Source organism: Saccostrea cucullata, unplaced genomic scaffold (assembly GCF_032062105.1).
Source record: "Saccostrea cucullata isolate Sc308-1 unplaced genomic scaffold, CSIRO_AGI_Scuc_v1 ctg4606, whole genome shotgun sequence".
Taxonomy (NCBI): domain Eukaryota; kingdom Metazoa; phylum Mollusca; class Bivalvia; order Ostreida; family Ostreidae; genus Saccostrea; species Saccostrea cuccullata.
In genome coordinates this window covers 58,860-79,931 of record NW_026926036.1, presented here as the reverse complement: position 1 = coordinate 79,931, position 21,072 = coordinate 58,860, and the positions used below count along the sequence as shown (strand labels likewise).

The following is a 21,072-nucleotide window of genomic DNA, read 5'->3' as shown; positions in this document are numbered from 1 at the left end:
CCCTGAAAAGCAAAATTTGTCATTTAAAATAAGATAATTCTTTTACACTGAATGATTCAAAACAACATCATTGATTAACACGTGTATAACTTATCGAGGAATTTAACCTCATGTTTACATCCTCCCATATCCATGTCTTAGGAAAATATAATCTCTTGGTCGTGGCATCTGGGATTCTATTCAATAAATTTCCCTGAATTTTTTTCACAGGTAATGATCCACGTCCAGGAATGACTTTCGGTCGACGTCCTGGGAAGATCCCGGGAATCGATGATATTGAAAATAACACTTTTCTTCTTGGCACATTAATATTTTTAGAATATAAAATCCAAGGACTCTTATACTTTTCACATAAATTTCCGTAATAAAAGTTTCTACACTTGCACTTGAAATCATTATAAGATTTCATAATGCATTTTCCTTGATTTTTGCACGGGGAACTGGTACAAGGATCTACAATTAGAAACAATAATTTCTTTTGTAATACAACTTTAATATACGGGCATTGTTACATCGCGTAAAATTATAAAAAAACTACCCCAAAACAGGGATTATAATATTTTGCGTTATTATTTTTTGCGTCGGGATCAATGCAGTGTGTATATGCAATAACGTGATACATTGTAATTATGTTCCCCAAACGGAGTTTGGGAACATATTGTTTTTACTCTGTTTCTTATTATTATTATTATTATTTTTTTTCTTATTTGTTCTCCGGTACTTTTTTTGTCCGCGAGTGTTCTCAGAAACTGTTCACCCAACTGAGCTAAAACCTTTTTAGGTTAATAGGTGTGTAGTGTAGGTGTGCGGAACGAAGGTCATTTTGCGCGCATACGCATGCACGTGCGTGCGCGTGAAATGAGTGAATTGACTGATATATTTAATATGGATGTAACTTCTATATTTTTTGATGAAATGTTTTGAAACTCATTATATAAGGATATATAAGATGTATAGATATGATGACATGGTCAAATTTGCATGAACTCACGCGCATGCACGTGCGCTTTGCTCTGATTGGCTGAAACAAAATCCTCAATATTTTTTTTTTGTTTTTCGATGAAATGCTTTGAAATTTATAACATAGTCATACATAAGGATTCCCAACAATATGATATATAAAAATTTTCGTGAAATCACGTGCATGCACGTGCGCTGCAATCTGATTGGCTGAAACTTTAAATGACTATAACTCCCTTGGTTTCCAACCAAACATGATGGGATTTAGAACATAGATAGACATAAAGGACTCCTACAAGATGGTATGGTCAACATTTACATGCATGCACGTGCGTGCACGTGCACTTTGCTCTGATTGGCTGAAACAAAAATCTCAATATCTTTTCTGTTTTCTGACAAAATGCTTTGAAATTTAAAACATAGGCATACTTCAAGATGTCCTACAACATGATATATAATAATTGTCATGAAAACACGCGCATGCACGTGCGCTGCAATCTGATTGGCTTAAACTTTAAAATGGCTATAACTCCCTTGTTTTTCAACCAAACAAGATGGGATTAAGAACATAGACAGGCATAATGGACTCCTACAAGAAGGTATGGTAATCATGCACGTGCGTGCACGTGCAATGAGTAAAATAGTGTAGACAAGATGATATAGTCATTACGTTCATGCAATGTTGTTTAAGTCTTAAATGCATAGATTCTGCCTATTTTAATGAAACTTACAGGAATATGGCACTAAAAGGGAGTTGGGGAGCGTTTGGGGAACATCTGTAACGGTTCCCGTTACAATTAGCACTAGTTATATTTTGCGTTAGTAGTCCACGAAGAGTAGGAGTTAAAGCGTATGCTCTAGAGTCACGATGTAAGCAGTTGATTCTTACGTCAAGGGTTTAAACCCCGTTGTGGGACGTGGAGACCGTTTTTTTCGGATGAGACTGCAGAAACAGTGGTCCCGTGTCTTACATGTAGGAGCTGTTGGCACAAATAAGATCACTCACTGTTTGTCGTTGAGTATAAAACCAAAATTGCAGCTCACCAACTGTAAGTGGTGACGTCTCCATATCATATGACGCATCTTCTCGTTACTATATTTTGCAATTTATTTAATTTTTTCGTTAGTTTATTGTACACAAAACGTGAGAAAACAAAATATTATTAGTTTTTTTATTGTGTTCAACTCAAAACATCATAAAAATTGACTTAAATATATAGTCATGGAGAAACTTATTTGGAATAAGATGTGGTTTCACAAACACATGCCCCAAAATGACAGCAAAAGGCGAGGTTTGAATTTTCTCAAATGAATGTCAAACTTCAAAGGTCAAGGTCAAAATTATTGGTAAACACAGGAGGGTCTAATCACAGTGCATATATCTGTGAAATATTGAAGCCCTATTCCAAACTCTTAAAAGTTATGACCAAGGTTAAAATTTTTAAAAAGTGGGTCAAAGCATTAGGTCAAGTTAAACATATTGAGACCAACTAAAGGGCCCTGTCACAATATATACACATGTTAAGTATGAAAGATCTAGCAACAACTTTTCACAATTGATGTCCAATGTTAAAGTGTGATAGTTTTTGTAAAAGTTGGTCGAGCACCGTGGTCAGAATCAAGTGGTCAAATTTAGTGTACCCATAAAAAGTTCTTGTCACAAGGAACATACATGTACCTATGAATTTTCATACAAAAGGCTCTTTTATAAAAATAAAAAAAAGCTCCTTTGACAAAAATCATATCTTACTACGAATCATGGGAGATCCTATATTTAAAATCTCAACATTCACACAATATTTCCCCACTATCTGAAAGTTAAGTGTTTTTAGTCCATTACATCTTGACATAAAGTTTTTTTTTTAGCGACCCCATCAGATGAGCTAAACAAAATCGAACCAAAACAGCAGGTTAACACAGAGCTCCAGTGCTATTTTTTGGTATATTATCGAATCAAAAAGCGATAAAAATTATGCAGATTAATTTAGTCTATATATGTAAGACTTTTAATAAAACAAGACGTCCATGGGCCATATCGCTCGCCTGAGCACTGTTGCTAGGAAAAAAGCAGAAATCAGTTTCTTATTGAAAAGCTTACATCCAAAACTGGTCTGAACCAATCCTTAAAAAATTGAATCTACACTATCTAAGGATGCTTGCATATATTTTTTTGACTACCTATGGCTTTATTGCTTTGATCGGTCTTTGTGGCCCTGCTCTACCCTTGGGGGTCATGATTTGAACGAACTTGAATCTACACTACCTAAAGATGCTTCGATATAAATATGATCAATCATGCTTTTGTTATTCTTGAGAAGATATTTTTTAAAAAATCCTATATGTATACGTAAAAATTGATCGGCCATTGTGGTTCCACCTTACCCCTGAGGGTCATGATTTGAATAAACTCTAATTAAAACTACCTGAGGATGTTTCCCCATAAGTTTTATCTTTCCTGGCAAGTGGTTCTTGAGAAGAAGATTTTAAAAACATGCCACCAAATTTTCACCATTTCTGAATTATCTCCCCTTGAATAAGGGCGTGGCCCTTCATTTGAACAAACTTGAATTCCTTTCACCACAGGATGCTTTGTGGCAAGTTTGGTTGAAAATAGCCTAGAGGTTTTGGAGAAGATGTCAAAAATGTGAAAAGTTTACAGAAAGACGGACGGACAGAAAGACAGATAGACAGCTAGAAAGAAAGACAGACAGACGGACGCCGGACAAAATGTGATCTAAAAATGTAGGCCTAACCAAAACTGTAAAAATCTTTAAATGCAAAAAGATTTTGAACACCTTACCATAAGAATAGTGTTTTTTTTTAGACTATGTGTTTATTTTTCAAAACTCACTCACTTCCATTCGCCAGAAAGAGGACGAAATTGTGTTTCAAGATGTGAGTTATAAATATTTTCACACATCGTTATATTTAAAGTTAATTATAGTTTATAATCCATATATTTCATTTTTAAAGAAACCAAACAAAACTATGCAAAGTAACATTAAAAATTGTGCCTGTATCTTCCTTCTAGAGTTTTGAAATTCACCTTTGCATGTCTTCGGATATTTGGAAAACTCTGACTTTTTCGACTTCTTTCCTCCCTCGAGATTAATAGTCTCATACTGAAAAAACGATAAAAAATAATTTTACATGACTACCTTTTTATCCTCTTTATTTAAATAGAAACCAAAAAATTATAACATAAGACATATTTATTGTATTTCCCCCTGATATATGGAACCTCTAAATTTTCAAAAATGACTTGTTTGATTATATTTGAAGTATTCCTGATTCGTACTTTTACAAAATACCCAAGGGTCTTAAGGGTCACCAGGCCCCATAAACTGAGAATAGACTTAAGTCAAAATTTCAAACTGTAATAACTTTTGAAATAAGTTTGATATTGAAGAAAAATTTCCATCATATATTTGAATTTAAGGGGGTCGACTATAGTTTTATTGTGCGAAAACTACAATAGGGAAACTCTTCATTTTTATACCATATATAGCTTACATTAACTTCAGTATACAAGCAAAGTATGGGGGAAATCTACCGCCCAGGTATTTTTGAGGGACCGTCTCAAAATACAGGTACATTTACTATAGGATTATATTGGAAAATGCCAATTTTTAGCACTTTAAAGCAAATTATACAAATACTACAATAGACACTTTGTTCAAACTATAACATTTGATGAGTAATACTATATTATACAATATATGTAAGAAACACAAAATTCTACCGTCTTGTAACCAGAGGGGGCATCCAAAAATGCAAAAAATTGCAAATTTTACTATTTTTATAGAGTATCACTAAATATGACGTACACAATGGATACACATGAAAACATAATTAAAATATTTGAGATATTCTCAAATTTCTATGTTTTAAATTTCAAGAGTGTTTGTTTATTACTTGTTCTTTAATAATGTTTTTATTACCCCTTTCTTTAAGAGCTACAGATTATCAGAACGTAAAAAACACACACCAACGACGTCAACCTACCTATCAATTGCAACATTGGTTAAAAAATCAGTTATATCAAATTGTAATTACATTTTATACCTATAATTTCTTTATTTTGTTTAATTTCAATAATTAAGCGAAAAAAGTTGCATAAAAACAATAAATACCCTTATTTTACTATGATGCGCGAAATATTGCGCAATGGAAACTATAGTCGGCCCCCTTAAATATTACACAAAATTGCAATATTTTAAGCAAATACATTAAATAAAACTCAGGATATTAAAAAATAAAAACTTTGACTGAAGTCTGTTTTCAGTTTATGGTCTTGGGGCCTAAGTTACAGATGTTCCCCAAACACTCCCCAACAACCATTTGTTGCCTTATTCTCTGTAAGCTGCTCTATGCATTTTAGACTTTTACAACGTTTTTTCCGAAGTATACCAAGTATATTGCAGATTCTTTCATTGTATGCGCGCGTGTAAAATGTACTTTTATTTTAATATCATAGACATGTAATAAAAAACGTATTTAAAAATGTCCGCTAGATCAAGTGTATTTTTTATTTTTCTCATTGCATGTGCAGATGCACGTGTATGCATGTACATGATGACCATTATGCAAACCTTCCTGTATGAATCTATAATGTCTACCCCTGTTCTACATTTCATCCTGTTTGGTAGACGTCAAGAAAGTTATTTCGATTAAGAGTTTAAGCCAATCAGATTCCAGGTCACATGCATACGCGAGATTTCATGAAAATTATTACATATCGTATTTGTAGGACATCCTAATGTACTGTAAATCACTTTTTTATTCGCGAGAACTTTATTTTCGCGTAATTACGTGAGACGGTATGCTTGCGAAAATTTAATTCTCGCGTATAAAAGAACTCCTTAATATTATACAGAGCAACGACCACAATTCGTGAAAATTTTGTCTCGCTTTTAAAGAGTCAATGACTATCTCGCGAAAATAAAGTGTCGCGAAAATTAAGTGATCTACAGTATGACTATATTTTATGAAGTTTTTTTGTCGAAAAAATATACCGGAGAACAAATAGAAATAGTAAAAACAAAATGTGAAAAGCAAAATTAAACTCGTTTGGGAAACATAATTAGAGGATCTATAGAGTATATAAAAACAATTTTTGTCGCCCAAAAATCAGTGGAAATGGGATGATCAGAATCCATGAAACAATTTGACTAGTATTCAGTAACAACTCATTAATGGAGTCATAATCGCCCTCTCTCCCCATTTAACGTTAACACCGCACCGACTTACAGTTGCTCCTGTACCGTTTTAATCCCTTATTGTAACCTCTCATATTGGCCTCTCTTGGTCTTTGAAGAACTCTTATTAAAATGAGCTATTTTGTTTAATTTAAAGTTATCTATTATATACTAGCCTATCAAATCATCAAAACAATGAAAGTACCGTGTGTAAAATAGAATTGTGACACGATAGCGGTGTTTGTCTTTGAAGTTTACTGTTTTGTATTAGCAATACAGAACGGGACTGTGGTGGGAAGAGCTACTTTCGGTTCTGTATTAGCCCTGTATACAGTATTGTATTCCCAACTATTCTGTATCTAAAATACGGCACGGTCTGAAAATAAATCTGATTCAATTTAGCAAAAGCACGTACAAATAGTAAATGGTGATGTTTTCCTATTATAAATTTTGGAGAAATACCCGGTATTTTCCTGAGAATATAAAATGTCAAAATTTCTCAATCACTTTTTAAAAACTTATTCCACGTAGAATTTACACGTAATTTCGATCCAAACTATAAGGGAAATTCGTAATATCGGAAAATATCCTCTACACGTAATTTTGGTTGAAACGGAAAATTTTCAATAACGGAAAACATTCACTCTCCTCGTGCATAATCATTCAAGTCCATTTTTTCCGCGTTTTTTTTAAATCCTTCTCGCTGACACGTCTCTCTTTCACTTCGTTTTAATGTCGCAATTCAATTAAAAAATAAAAATCCGTGACATCAAAGTCCATCGAAGAATTTCTGTAAATTCTGCTTTCGTAAATCTAGTTAAGCCGGAATTTTAAGACCCCTGAAATATATTATGATCAATCTCCATCTACAATGAATCACAACAATGACAGTTAAATCCTCCACCTTATCCTTTAAGACTGACTATCACTCAATTACGTCTACCCCGTTGAATTGTCAAAACTAATCTGACAGAATTTTACGTTTTCCGTGGAAATATATACAGCCCCGTGGGGCCTCATCTACAGAACTCTGGCGGAAGTTTGAATGCTGCAAAGTTATAAAATGGGCGGGACTATTTTTGATAATCGTGTCACGAATCATTTAAAGAACTCGACAGGTTCTGTATCGTAGATACAAATTTTGGGGTGGAGACTCGTGCCACGCACTCGTCCACCCCCAAATTTGTATCTTCGATACAGAACCCGTCTCGTTCTCTAAATAATACTAAATGCATTATTTTCTAAGTTATTTACAAAATTGAATGGCAAAAGAGAATGACTTCTTTTAGGAATGCAAATTAATAGAGACTTGGCTAGTACGTAACACTTGTGTGACTCAGGTGACCTAAAATCAGGTTGATGTACCTAAATTTTGAAATAAACATTTAACATTAGGTGTACGGTCAAAAGGTTCATGGATATGGAACAGAAACTTGAAAACTTTTGTTGCTAAACGCCGTGTAATTTGATTTGAGAACATGTAAGATTTTTATTGAAAATATTTTTGTTATATATATTTTTATCTTTTGAAGTAATTTTCCCGATGAAAAAAAATATTCGGAAACATGGCATATTACTATTTGAATTGAATATCTTTTGTTGCGAGCTGTATAGCAATGAGATCTAAGAGGGCTTTCTACAAAGTTTAAAGTTCAAATCAAATATACAAGCGAAATCACAAGAGTTATCTTACTCTCAAGGTCTGAAAACATGATCATTATACCCGCACTTTCTGAAGAAAGTTCGGGTATATTGTTGTTACTCATGTCCGTCCGTCTGTCCGTCCGTCTGTCACACTTTTCTTCCCTGAACTCCTCCTACATTTTACAAAGTAGCTTAATCATCTTTTGGGAGATGGTTGGTGGTGTCATGTAGATGTGTAGCAAGGTTTCGGAATTTTGATTTTGCCCTGGGGGGTCAAATGGGGGTCGAAAAATGACATTTTTTATGCTAAAAGCCTCGTCTTCCCAGAACTCCTTCTTAATTTTACTCAACAGCCTAATCATCTTTTGGGAGATGGTTGGTGGTGTCATATAGATGTGTAGTAAGGTTTTGGAATTTTGATTTTGCCCTGGGGGGTCAAATGGGGGTCGAAAAATGACGTTTTTTATGCTAAAAGCCCCGTCTTCCCTGAACTCCTTCTTAATTTTACTCAGCAGCCTAATCATCTTTTGGGAGATGGTTGGTGGTGTCATGTAGATGTGCAGTAAGGTTTCGGAATTTTGATTTTGCCCCAGGGGGTCAAATGGGGGTCGAAAAATGACGTTTTTTATGCAAAAAGCCCCGTCTTCCCTGAACTCCTTCTACATTTTACTCATTAGCCTAATCATCTTTTGTGAGATGGTTGATGGGGTCATGTAGATGTGCAGTAAGGTTTCAAAATTTTGATTTTGCCCTGGGGGATCAAATGGGGGTCGAAAAATGACATTTTTTATGCAAAAAGCCTCGTCTTCCCTGAACTCCTTCTACATTTTACTCAGCAGCCTAATCATCTTTTGGGAGATGGTTGATGGTGTCATGTAGATGTGCAGTAAGGTTTCGGAATTTTGAATTTGCCCTGGGGGGTCAAAGGGGGTCGAAAAATGATGTTTTTCATGCAAAATGCCCCGTCTTCCCTGAACTCCTTCTACATTTTACTCAGCAGCCTATAGTCATCTTCTGGGAGATGGTTGGTGGTGTCATGTAGGTGTGCAGTAAGGTTTCGGAATTTTGATTTTGCCCCGATATTCAAATGAGGGTTGAACAAAGATGCTTTTTATGCAAAAAGCCCCGTCTTCCCTGAACTCCTCTTACATTTGACTCATTAGCCTAATCATCTTTTAAGAAATGTTTGGTGGTGTCATGTAGATGTGCAGTAAAGTTTTGGAATTTTGATTTTGCCCCGTGGGGTCAAATGGGGGTCGAAAAATGATGTTTTTTATGCAAAAAGCCCCGTCTTCCCTGAACTACTCTTACATTAACTCAGTAGCCTAATCATCTATTAAGAGATGGTTGGTGATGTCATATAGACGTTTAATATATATATATATATATGATATGTTTAATCACCCTGCTTTTAAGAACTTCCCTAATATTTTATGCACTAGCTTTAAACCATGATCATTTGGAAAATTATTGGTTTGTTTTGTGTATGTGTAAAATGGTTTCAAAATTTGAATTTTCATGTGGATGACAAAAAGGGGCAGGAAAAAATGGCTCCTCCCTAACCAGGGGGGTCATGATTTGCACAAGGTTGAATATGCACCTCTTGAGAATGTTTTTATATTAATCATGCTCTTGTTGTTCTTGAAAAGAAGAATTTTGAAGATGTTTTTCCTTTCAATCCTAAATAAAACTTTGATCCCTAATTGTGGCCTGACCCTAGCCTTTGAGGTGTTGATTTGAAAAACTGGAAATATGTCTATAGGACATGAATGTCCCGCAAAATGTATATAACTAATGCTGCATGAAAATTTGTATTAGTGTTTAAAGTTTGATGAAAATATCTTGAACAGTTTCTTTAGAATTGAAACTAAAATCTAAATAAATTGGATATAGATAAATTCTCACCAAATTATGTATAAGTGCATGCTAAACACAAAAATGTCTTAATTTATTTCTTTAAAAATAAGCAAAATACAAATTAAAGAGGAGGGAGGTCAAGGTCAAAGGAATGTGCAAGGTGAAGTTTTTGATGCATTTGAATAGCTCTCACTTATACATATCAGCATATTACGTTTGATAAAAATATCTTGAATGATTTTATGAAATTGAGCTTAACAGTTTTTTTTAAGAAAAGAGAGGTCAAAGGAAAGGTTGGGGTCAAAATGTTGTTGCAGTTGAAAAACTTACATCAGTGTGAATTTACTATTAGCATATGAAGCTTGATAAAAATGTAATTAATGGCTTATTTAAAACTTAGATAAACACATATTTTAAAAAGTGAGGTCAAGGTCAAAAGAAAATTCAATGTCAAAATAAGTTGATGCATGAATTGCTCTCAGCAGTATGTATTAGTATATGAAGTTTGATAAATATATCTTGAATTGTTTATTCAAAACTGATCTAGACATTAATTTTAGAAAAGTGAGGCCAATGTCACAGGAAATGTCAAGGTAAAAATAATGAAGCATTGTAAAGCTTACATCATTATGTATCATCATGTAAAGTTTCATTACACAACTTGAATGGTTTCTTTAAAATAAAGCTAAACACTAATTTTTAGAAAAGTTAAATGAAGGTCAAAGGAAAGTCAAGATCAAAAAATATTGCTGCAGTTGGGTAGTTTACATCAGTATATGCATCAACAGATTAACTTTGATAAAAATATCTAGAACGTTTCTTTGAGCTCGATGGAAAGACAGATGGAAGGGTGGAGGACGGGCATGACAAATATGATACATGTATTCCTAAGGCCTAGAAAAAAATATCTTTGTTTCCGCTTTCCCGACCGACCCTAATTTACAGTGCCGACCCTAAAATTTTTTGAATGCTTTTGTCTCATGAAGTGGAAGATTTCAGCCGGGGAATTATAGTCTCCAATTTGAAAGCTTTTGAAGACAGAAAGAAGTTTAGGTCACCTTTCTATTATAAGTTTGTCATAGAAATGCTTGAAAACACTATTTCTTTTGTTATTAATGTTACCTCTATTACACATTTTGATTAAAGAAGAAAAAAAAAATAAAAAAAAATTGCCTACCTACCTACTTACCCAATATTTTTTCAGCCTGAAAGCGGAAACAAACATTTTTTTTCTAGGCCTAATCAAGACTTGGCATAAAAAACTTGAATCTACATTATATGAGTATACAAGCAAATTCAAGGAATTGTGGTCCTCTGCTTTCTGTGTTTCAGTGAATGGGATGCCATAATTTATGGCAGATTGTGTGTCAAATATGCACCCTTATCATATGTCAATTTATGAAAATTAGGTCAAAGGGGGAAAAGTCAAAGCATGCTCGGAAATATTTTGTTGCAGGTAATGTACATGTCAAATATGAAAGTCCCATCTCTTTTCAATCAAAAGTTATATATATATGTAAATTGTTTTTACATAAAAAAAATGTTAATATATACGTCAAATACTTTAATGTGGTCCATCTCTTTGAATGATTTTCATTCCTAATTCTAGGAGGATAGGTTGATGAATAAAATGTCAAGCAATCTTATCATTGATGCACTTTTATTTAATTTAATGCAGTCATATTGTGAACATTTCCAGTTCATTAGGAGAGTGGGGATGACCTCCTGTGGTTCATAACCTTTATACCATTAAATTTACATAACATAATGACACAAAAAACAAAATTATGTATAGTCAAATGGAAAAAAGTTTCCTACTATTTAGGAGTCACATGATCATTTGTCATTACAGGGAAAGGGAGTGGATTGGGAGATCCCCCCTTCAGAATTTGTAGGACTATAATATATACTGAAGCAAATAAAAATGACTTTGGATGCCCTCCACCCTGGAAACAGACCCCACCATAACTTCTCTTTTTTTTTTTGCTTCTCAGGAAATTCTGGTCTGGAAATCCCCCCTCCCTCCTAGAAAAAAAAATTCTGTATCTTGTAACTGAATGTAACGTCGATAACGGGCGATAACTCTTCGGAATGTGAAATTCGTCTTATTGCAGCATCGGATGACCTTTGATCCTTGAAACTTTAGCCTAACCAGTAGCATTTCAGACTATTTTACCCAAATCTATACCAAAACTTGTACTTACCGACTGTCATAGGTCCCTTCAACTTCATGAAATATAATAATCCAATTAAAACACAAAATGATTCCAACTGACATACATGCAATGATGTGTACACACCACACTAGTACTGCACATGCAGTGCTATCTATAAAAATGATTATGGTAAAACTAGTACTTAAGTTGGGTACGTGACGCAAGCCCAATGTGATGCAGGTGTTCAGATACATTTATAGTACAAGAACAAATTTAAAATTATCATTTACAAAAGATGTTTTATCTTAACTTTGCCATCTAGGCCTATTTCCAAAAACAGGCAAATAGGATGTATTTCTGTGTGTGTGTGTGTATTGATGAGAGAGGGGTGGGGGTTGACTAAATTGATTGGGTAGGCCTATATGGCAGCTTTCAATGTGTTTCTGCCTAATCAAATATAAAAAAGTTTGTACATTTTGAAAAAATCATCAAAAACGCTTTACACTAATTTGAATAATATTATTTGTAGTTGATCTATATAAGAAAATATAATTAAAAAGTTCTAATTATGGGCCAAAAATTTATATCCCCCCTTTATCAAACCTAATTTACATCATTAATTAAATTCTGTTGTTTAATTTCAGACTGGTAATGAATTAAGAATATGAAATACCTATAAGATCGAGGTCCATGGGTCACATGGTCACTTGAGAATATTATGCTCAATTTGATGAATACATGTATTATGTAAATTATTGAATTATATTGACTTTTTCCTTGGTAAAGCCCGATTTGAAGGAGTGTGTATTTAGAGGCAAACACCTTAGTGCGGGTATTACTGTCTCATGACAGCATCTAGTTATAATTATGAGACTACTAAAAACCAAACATTAACAAAATCTTAGAAATGTGGATACCAGAAGGATATTCACAAGAACAGAGAATTGTAAAGCCTGGCGTCAGGAACAAAAAAATTCTGAAATTACTGACATCTCAAAGTTTAACTGTTACAGAAAATTGTTGAATTTACCTCTTCTGTGCTATAATTTATACAAAAATGTTCCAAAAAAGTTAGAGGTCTGTTGATTGTCTTAGAAAATGAACAAAGCTCGCTGATGTGGCTTAAAATGGTCAACAGGAAAAGTATTCAGATTTTTTTGGGAAAGTACATTAAGTTGGAAAATTTTAACATTATCTATCAATACAACTGATCATGGAATTATCCATAGACAATGAGGTACTGATCCAATTTGAGGGAAGAATATATAATAATCAGCCGACCACTTTGTTTAAGATGCACATAGAATAAATTTGCACTGAGGTGTCAATAGTACAGTCACATTTTGACAGAGAATTACTGGATGCAAAGAATTCGTTAGAGTTTAAAATCTGTATTACAAAAAAACATAGTTTAAAATCTGTTTTTCAAAAATACAATATGCAGAATAATCATGGTTAAACTTTATCCCATCCCAGAGGCATCATCTTTACTTAAAGACAAATTGAGAGAAGGACCTGGTGCGATATGATGTCTACATGTGTGTTAGAACTTATACCTTGAGTATATGACTATTACAACAACTAATTTATACCTACCTTTTGAGTCCCAGAGAAGACTATTCCGTTTAGTAATGATTGAATCTGAAACGAAAGTAAATAAGACTGTCTTTAAAAGAAAAATATAAGGTATATGGTACTTATCTAATTTATATCTTAATTTCATTTAGAGCTCATTGCTTATAGATATAATAATAAAAATAGTCTACTGCAAAAAGTCCATGAGTGCTGCGAAAAGTCCATGAGAAAAAGATTTTTCATGTAATTTATTTTTGATAAATTTTAATATTTTTCATTAATACAGAATAAGATTGTCACTTTTCTTAAGTATTAAGAATAAAAGTAAAATGTGTGAAAGTGCACGGATGTGTCAATCAAACCCATCTAAAATTGAGAGTTTCAATGACTTTTAGATGAAATAAGCTATTATAATTATATATATATTTTTCGTGTGAAATGCTATCTCATTATATAAGTCGTGATATTATACAGAAAATATTAACTTCGAATTTGTATCATTGCCAAAAGACATGAATTTCGCTATTTCCAAAGAAGACTTAGAATTTATATTAATTATTTAAGAACTTTGCGTTTTTGATATTCACGCTTAGAAATATAAAATAACATCTCAAAATATTATAGCATAGTATAGTATAGTATAGTATAGTATAGTATAGTATAGTATAGTATAGTATAGTATAGTATAGTATAGTATAGTATAGTATAGTATAGTATAGTATAGTATAGTATAGTATAGTACAGGCTTGGGGTAATGCTAATAGTAATGGTAATGCATTGAATGCATTACATGAACTCAAAGTACTGCTAGTAATGTGTAATGCCCCAAAATTTGCATTACATGTAATGGTAATGTGATGCATTACTTCATAAAATCCAGTGTAATGCTGGCATTACATAGCATTACACAGCATTATTTTGTAAGATAAGTACCTATTTCAAGACATTTAAATGGACATGGATGATGGAAATTATTGTTTAGGTTATTTATTTTATAACATACTATGCCTCTGGGTTATGTAACAGTTAAAACAATGCATTGTTTGGAGAAGTGCTCCAAATTACCAGTCCTTTTCTCCTGACTGTGTTTATAAAACATTAATTGAGCTGATTTACCTTGTACTGACCATGAAAAATCCATTGTATCAAAGAAAATAGAAGCCATGCAGGCATTCTACGATTCACTGTGTACATCCTGTCTACTTTTTCAAAAAGTTTGTCAATGCATTTATATGTTTCATAAGGTACTAATCAAAATAGCCTATATGCTTTATTATTAGATATTTTAGGCAGGGGTTAAAGTGCACCAAAAGTTAAATTACTTCATGACTTCAATAGTTACACAAAACGTGGATATTGTACGTGTTAGAAAACTGACAATTCAGAACTTTTAACTTTCTTTGATTGAAAGTTAATGATATTGTAATATATACAAAAACTTGAAATCAAATTTGAATTATCATTTATCATATTTAGTTTTGAAGGGGGTGGGCAGACACGTAGCAACAGGGGGGGGGGCTGCCCCCCCCCCACTTTTTTTCCCAACATTACTATCGAAAATGTCCCTTGAAAGGTTGCTTGCCCCCCCCCACTTCTTACCACAGTATAGTGATATGAAGGATATGAAGGAAATGTAGTATTGAATGGAAAAAAATTGGAAGTAAAAGGAAGTTGGTCTTGGAAAAAGTTGGCCACTCCCCCCCTCCCCTCCCCACCCCACGAAATAGGATTTTCGAGTTTGGGCAATTGCCTTTTTTTTTTTGCTTGTCAACTTTTACAGGTAGGTAAAAGAAAAAATTCTCTTGTTGGCCCCCCCCCCCCCACTTTCAAAAACGATGCTACGTGCCTGGTGGATTCATGCTAATATGAAAAAAATATTGCAAAGTTTTGTATAAAATTCTATTTTTAAAAACCTCCAAAAGTAATGGTAATGGTAATGCATTACTTTACTAAAGTAATGGTAATGTAATGCATTACTTTAAGAAAATAGAGTAATGGTAATGGTAATTTAATGCCCAAGTTGTTGAAGTTATGGTAATGGTAATGCATATACTTTCAATGTAATTCGCCCCAAGCCTGGTACTGTACTGTACTGTACTGTACAGTAGAGTACAGTATAGTACAGTACAGTACAGTACATGTATAGTACATGTATAGTACATGTATAGTATAGTATAGTGTAGTATAGTATAGTATAGTATAGTATAGTATAGTATAGTATAGTATAGTATAGTATAGTATAGTATAGTATAGTATAGTGTAGTATAGTATAGTATAGTATAGTATAGTATAGTATAGTATAGTATAGTATAGTATAGTATAGTATAGTATAGCATAGCGTAGTATAGTATAGTAAAGAAAACTTAACAATACTATTGTATTGAATACATTTGCTTACGTCATGCATCGTTATATCAAATCCAGACTGAGATTTCTGTATAGCTTCGTCAATGGCCATAATGTGAACAACAGAGGTGCGAGGTGAACCATGTGATCGCAAAGTAAATTGTATCTTTTCTCCTGGTTTATAAGTTCCTCTTTTGTCTTTAGAAATGCTGAACTATTGTAATAAAAGTGGAAAAAGATTTTACTTAAGGAATATGACAAATCATCATGGTTATTTTTCTTTGCGAAAAATTCCATAAAGTACATAATTATATGTACTATAATATTACACTATATTAATTCAAAGATAAAAGTAAGAAGTTTTTGTTATATGTTAAAGAAGTTTCTAATTTCACTAATTATTTTGAAGATTCTGATAAAATGAAACTCTAGTTTATTTTTGAAATTCAAAATGTGACATGTATATTTACTAATTCATTCCAATTTCCGTTTTTCAATTCAATTATATGTTCTTCTTGGTTTTGCATTCAAATGTTCATCATTAATTGTCATTGGATTAAAATTCTTCTATTTTCCTTTGCATATTTTATTCAATAAAACAGCATATTGTGATATTTGTCAATTAGAATATTGAATTGAAATATGGCGAAAGAAGATGGAATGTATGTATTGGAAATTGATTTGAAGAAATAATAAGGTTCAACAAGAAACTCAACGTTTAACAAACTTACAAATTTCTTTGTTGGGTTTCCTCGTACTTTTATATGCACAGAATCACTCATAACAACTCCGTCAGATTTAACATGATAAAATAAAAGTTGAAAAGCAGGATAAAAGTTAGGTTCAATCATTAAGGAACAGGTAAAGCTGGAACTAAATCTCGAGCCATCACTGCATTTACCACCACTTATTTCACTTCCTCTGGAGGTTATCTGAAATACATCAGTTACTTATGACAGTGTGCTCTTTATGTAAAGTTGCGATTCCTTTTAAAAATTATTTCAATACTTCTCAATTTTATAGATTGCCTAATGATTGTTGGGAACATGGGGGGGGGGGGTATTAAGAAAATTAAAGTGATAAAACAAATATTAGGTAGTGCAGATATACTTACAGAGTACCAAAGAGGTCCTTTTACTGATGATTTGGTAACAATTTGAAATTTTAAAGAAGATCCAACCTACGGTAAGATATATATCAGATATAGTACGCCGTTTCTAGAAGCAATTCTAGTTTATATCCAATTTCTGTGGTGTATCTCTAACCCTCTCCCCATCATAAATAACCATAAACGAAGGTATTTGATAATAAAAAATTGGCAGTTTATAAAAATGATTTTTAAAATATATCTGATAGAAAATATAAAGGTTTCATTAAAAAGACATTGCATCTTAAAATTTCCATAATTGATTTTGTAAAATTGATCTAACCACGCCAAGATAATGTTCAGGTAGAATTGCTAGACCAGGTCTCGTCGCTGGGGAAAGAGTCTCCTCATGTCTGTCCGATTGGTGATGTGTCTATCAAAAGAAAAATATTAAATTTCAAATCTTTAATTCAGTAAGCACTACATTATTAACAAAAAATACTAAAGTAAACTATAGTTTAAAATCAAAGTTCCTATGTTTTTAAACTATAGTTAATCAAAGTTCTAATGTTTTCACAAAAGTAAACAAAGTTTGAAGTATTTACTATTGTAAATCAAAGTTTTCATTATGGTTAATTAAAATTCCAAAGTATTTACTGTAGTAAATATTAATATATCTGACATATTATTTGTATAAAGTTGTACGAAATTTAAATGTACTTACAATTAATTTTAACTCCATTACATCAGTATCAATATTTAAAGTGAGTTTGCCGTAACCATGGCTATCAACAGAGACATGTTTCGTTTTCATTTCGGAAGAGATATCCACATATTTATACACGCCAAAACATGTCTTTAACGCTTTCTTGGTCATTTTGACAGAGACAAGCATTCGGTAACTCTTCAAATTTTGAAATTTCATCTAAAACATAAAAAAAGATTCATATTGAATATAATTTGATATATATTCTATTGTATAATAGATTCTTGAAATACTTTTTAAAATATCATTCCGTAAAAGATTTCACAAAATATTAAAAAGACATAAAAACATGTATGTAATTGATTAAAAATACTCATTTATATCTTTAAAATTGGGAAAACAATTACGGCATTTCAGTTTCGTTTAAATAACAAAACTAAGAGTTAGACAGTAACATTATCCCATTGTAAAAGCATATTGCTGAAAACTCACGAATGTAACAAATTTCAATCCCGGTTGAAAATGCTTTCTAATCGGTTCCAAAGACCATATCATTTTTGCATCTCGTTTGAAATTTATGACAGCTGAATTGACGACAGTTGTGCCAGTGGAAGGGTCGCTTACTCGAGCTATTACTTCGATATCGTTTTCGAAATTGATGCTAGTAATTTTCGTCGTCGTTATCCAAAACTCTCCTCTTATCTGGAAAAGAAACTTACATAGTGAACTGTAAGAGAGAATTTAGTAAATGATCAAAAGCTTATGTTGCTTTAAAATACTTACATTATCATGATGATTGTATAAAAACTTGTCACCGTTTCTCGTCTTTGTTACAAGCTGGGCATGAACTACACCATTTACTTTTCTGCCAAACGTATACCTACAGAATTTTCAAAATCATTTCAAATCTACAATAACTTTTCGAACAATCAGATTCCGCCAAATATCGCACTTGTTAATTAAAACACATTTTCTGCAAGAAATGTCACATAAAAAATATACTGAATTTTTCCAAAAAAAAAAAATTTCATGTTTTAAATTCACAGACCTAATCGATAATATCCTTTCAAAACTTTTACCTAGCTTTGACAAGGCATCGCAAACTCCTTGTAGATCTGGTGAAAAACTTGGGACATGATATATCAACTTTGTACTTTGGAACAACTGTTTCAAACAAGAATAAGGTATACATGTATGCTATAAACCGTATAATCCTTTTGAAAGATCAAATCGGTCTTTAGATAATTAATTTAGATATGGAAAATAAGTTAACAATGAGTTAAAGTTAAACTTAATAATTGAAAGTACACTCAAGATACGTTTACAAAAAATACAGAACAAACATACTTTAAAACTTTACCTACCATATTTTCGAACTATGAATGTTTTTTCTGTTTTCCTTTTCTAAATGCACGAAGAAAATCCAAACATTAAAGAGGGAATATAAAACGAAGATGGGGGAACAAGGCGGGCAGAATGCCTATAGCATCAGATATTAAGAAATTATATTCAGTATGTGAATTGAGTATTTGAATTAACTTCTCATTTTTGAAATGTATGATATTATGAGAAAAAACCTATTCTGAGAGAAAAAGTTATCTCGTAAAAATGTTTCTTTTATAAAAATATTAGATGGTATTCGTGGGATTCAAACCCTAGCAATGAAAATCCGAAGTATCATACTGCTTTGAGACTAATGCACTAGTCTAACCACTACGCTACATGGCTCATGATGATTGTAGGCATTTAAATCATGTTTGTGATATGACCCTTGACTTAATGGACTTGAAGTTTTTCTCGGAAAGATGCGAATGTTTTGCCATAAAAGTGTACTTTTAAGGTATAGTGGGTCATCGCTCAATACCTACAAATGTTTATTTTATTGCAAACTTTTAAAGCGGCAATATGGCTGCAATCGTGTGCTTTTTCATTCCAATTTATCCAATACTGTATATCATTCAGGAATAAGGTAAAAAGTTGAAGTAAGCATTTTGAGAAAAAATAAATATACTCTCCTCATACAATATTAACGTAATTTTAGAATCTGCCGGAAAATAAAGGTCATACAACTTAGATCTGTTTACTTGTACCACGTGAATTCTAAAATGGCACGTGCATACACTGTAGGGTTTACAATTATAATGGAATATTAGGTAAATTCTCAGAATCAAAATATCTTAACTCTCTGGTAAATAATAATAGTTAAGATTTTAGTCTGCATTCAGACGAATTTAACATGATTAAGTACAAATGTTGACGTTTTGTGTATTGGGGTACAGGAAAGGAAAATCCACCAAATCATACGTCATCGCGGCAAAATGTCAAACAAAAAATCTTTCTGCAGTTCCAATACAATTTGTACTTCAAATGGCAATGATTTTTATATGTCATAAGTGCATTTTTATGTTGAGTTTACACTGATTTTCTTTCTTTGAAAGCTATGGGGATACGAGAAATGATTGCATGTATCAACAAACCTATAGGGTAGAACCTTCGCGATCTTCAGTTGAATGTCGCCGAGATCCCGTTTCTTCTTTATCCAATGATTATATTAAACTCCCAACTAAATTTTTGTCAGGAAGGTTGCTTTTTAATTTCAAGCCATATTTTTGGTTTTGTGTGTATATGCTTTTTCATAGGCAAATATTTTTAGTTTTTATGGGATTTTGTAAATTGTAGAGATTTTACATTTAGTATACTTAAGTATTAGATGAAATACTGTATCAAATAAAATTTGGATATAATTGAGATTTATTTTTTCACTTCTTAAATGTCGCACTATAGCATTTTGTCCGCCTTATCCCCCATCTTCTTTATGATGCAACGATTAAAATTTGAAGGAGTTACGATTAATGTATATAGAAATTGATCAAGGAGTCATACCGTATCGTCGACAACAATACGCCACTGCCCAGTGTTAGGATCACCCGGAATGGAAAATTTTCTGGAAAATACACCCAATACTCCTCGCACATTTAACCATTGTTGCACTAGTTTATTTTTCCTATCCTACAAAGTTTAAAGTTTATAATTCCAATGTACCGTAGTTTTAATTAGGAAATGGAAAGGAAAAAATGCATTCTGGAAAAGGAATGAGAAAGTATGGTATGAACGTCCTAACACTTTATCCTTATTTCCTTTCCAAAAATATAAATGAGTATTATCCTTTTGAAAATTTCACGAAAAAAAAATCATTAAAAAAATCTGGTCTATGAATTTAAGAATTAGAGAACCTAAAAAGTCCATTCCTTTATTTGATGTGAATGACAAGTTATAAAAGCAGGTGTATGTAAATATAGCTCTTGATATTTAATGATCAAAAGTATTGAAATATGTTAACATTTTTTTGGTTTAACACCCATTTAAATTTTACGATACCTGACTCCTTATTGGGTGAAAAATGACAACCTAAATTCTGTGATTTTTTAATAAAACATTTAACATTTTGTCTTATAGAGACTATTAATTCAGCAAAGCCCTTTTCAGCAATTTCAATTTTTTTGATTTCGAGGCTCTTGATTTGTTCTTAAAAAAGTGAAAATT

The 21,072-nt window shown here is 32.4% G+C and overlaps 1 protein-coding gene across 1 annotated transcript; it reads right to left on the bottom strand.

The window, feature by feature from the left end:
- Nucleotides 1–67: 67 nt before the first annotated feature.
- Nucleotides 68–20,484, bottom strand: LOC134270440 (uncharacterized). Its single transcript, XM_062752659.1, has 13 exons — nucleotides 20,413–20,484; nucleotides 18,894–18,933; nucleotides 18,609–18,693; nucleotides 18,313–18,409; nucleotides 18,022–18,231; nucleotides 17,548–17,748; nucleotides 17,167–17,256; nucleotides 16,851–16,916; nucleotides 16,468–16,668; nucleotides 15,789–15,950; nucleotides 13,412–13,456; nucleotides 4,007–4,082; nucleotides 68–453 (listed from the first exon to the last, which is right to left on the bottom strand). Exons 5-13 carry the CDS (start codon nucleotides 18,082–18,084, stop codon nucleotides 68–70), a joined length of 1,290 nt encoding a protein of 429 aa, XP_062608643.1. The 5' UTR covers nucleotides 18,085–18,231; nucleotides 18,313–18,409; nucleotides 18,609–18,693; nucleotides 18,894–18,933; nucleotides 20,413–20,484.
- Nucleotides 20,485–21,072: the final 588 nt, after the last annotated feature.

What these genes read in the sequence shown, in the direction of transcription:
- LOC134270440 (XM_062752659.1), bottom strand. Translation starts at nt 18,084, where the DNA reads ATGATATGGTCTTTGGAACCGATTAGAAAGCATTTTCAACCGGGATTG. An exon ending in CTGAACATTATCTTGGCGTG is followed by an intron (nt 16,917 to 17,166) that starts GTTAGATCAATT and finishes ATCTTACCGTAG; the next exon opens with GTTGGATCTTCTTTAAAATT. An exon ending in TTGATATAACGATGCATGAC is followed by an intron (nt 13,457 to 15,788) that starts GTAAGCAAATGT and finishes CTTTCGTTTCAG; the next exon opens with ATTCAATCATTACTAAACGG.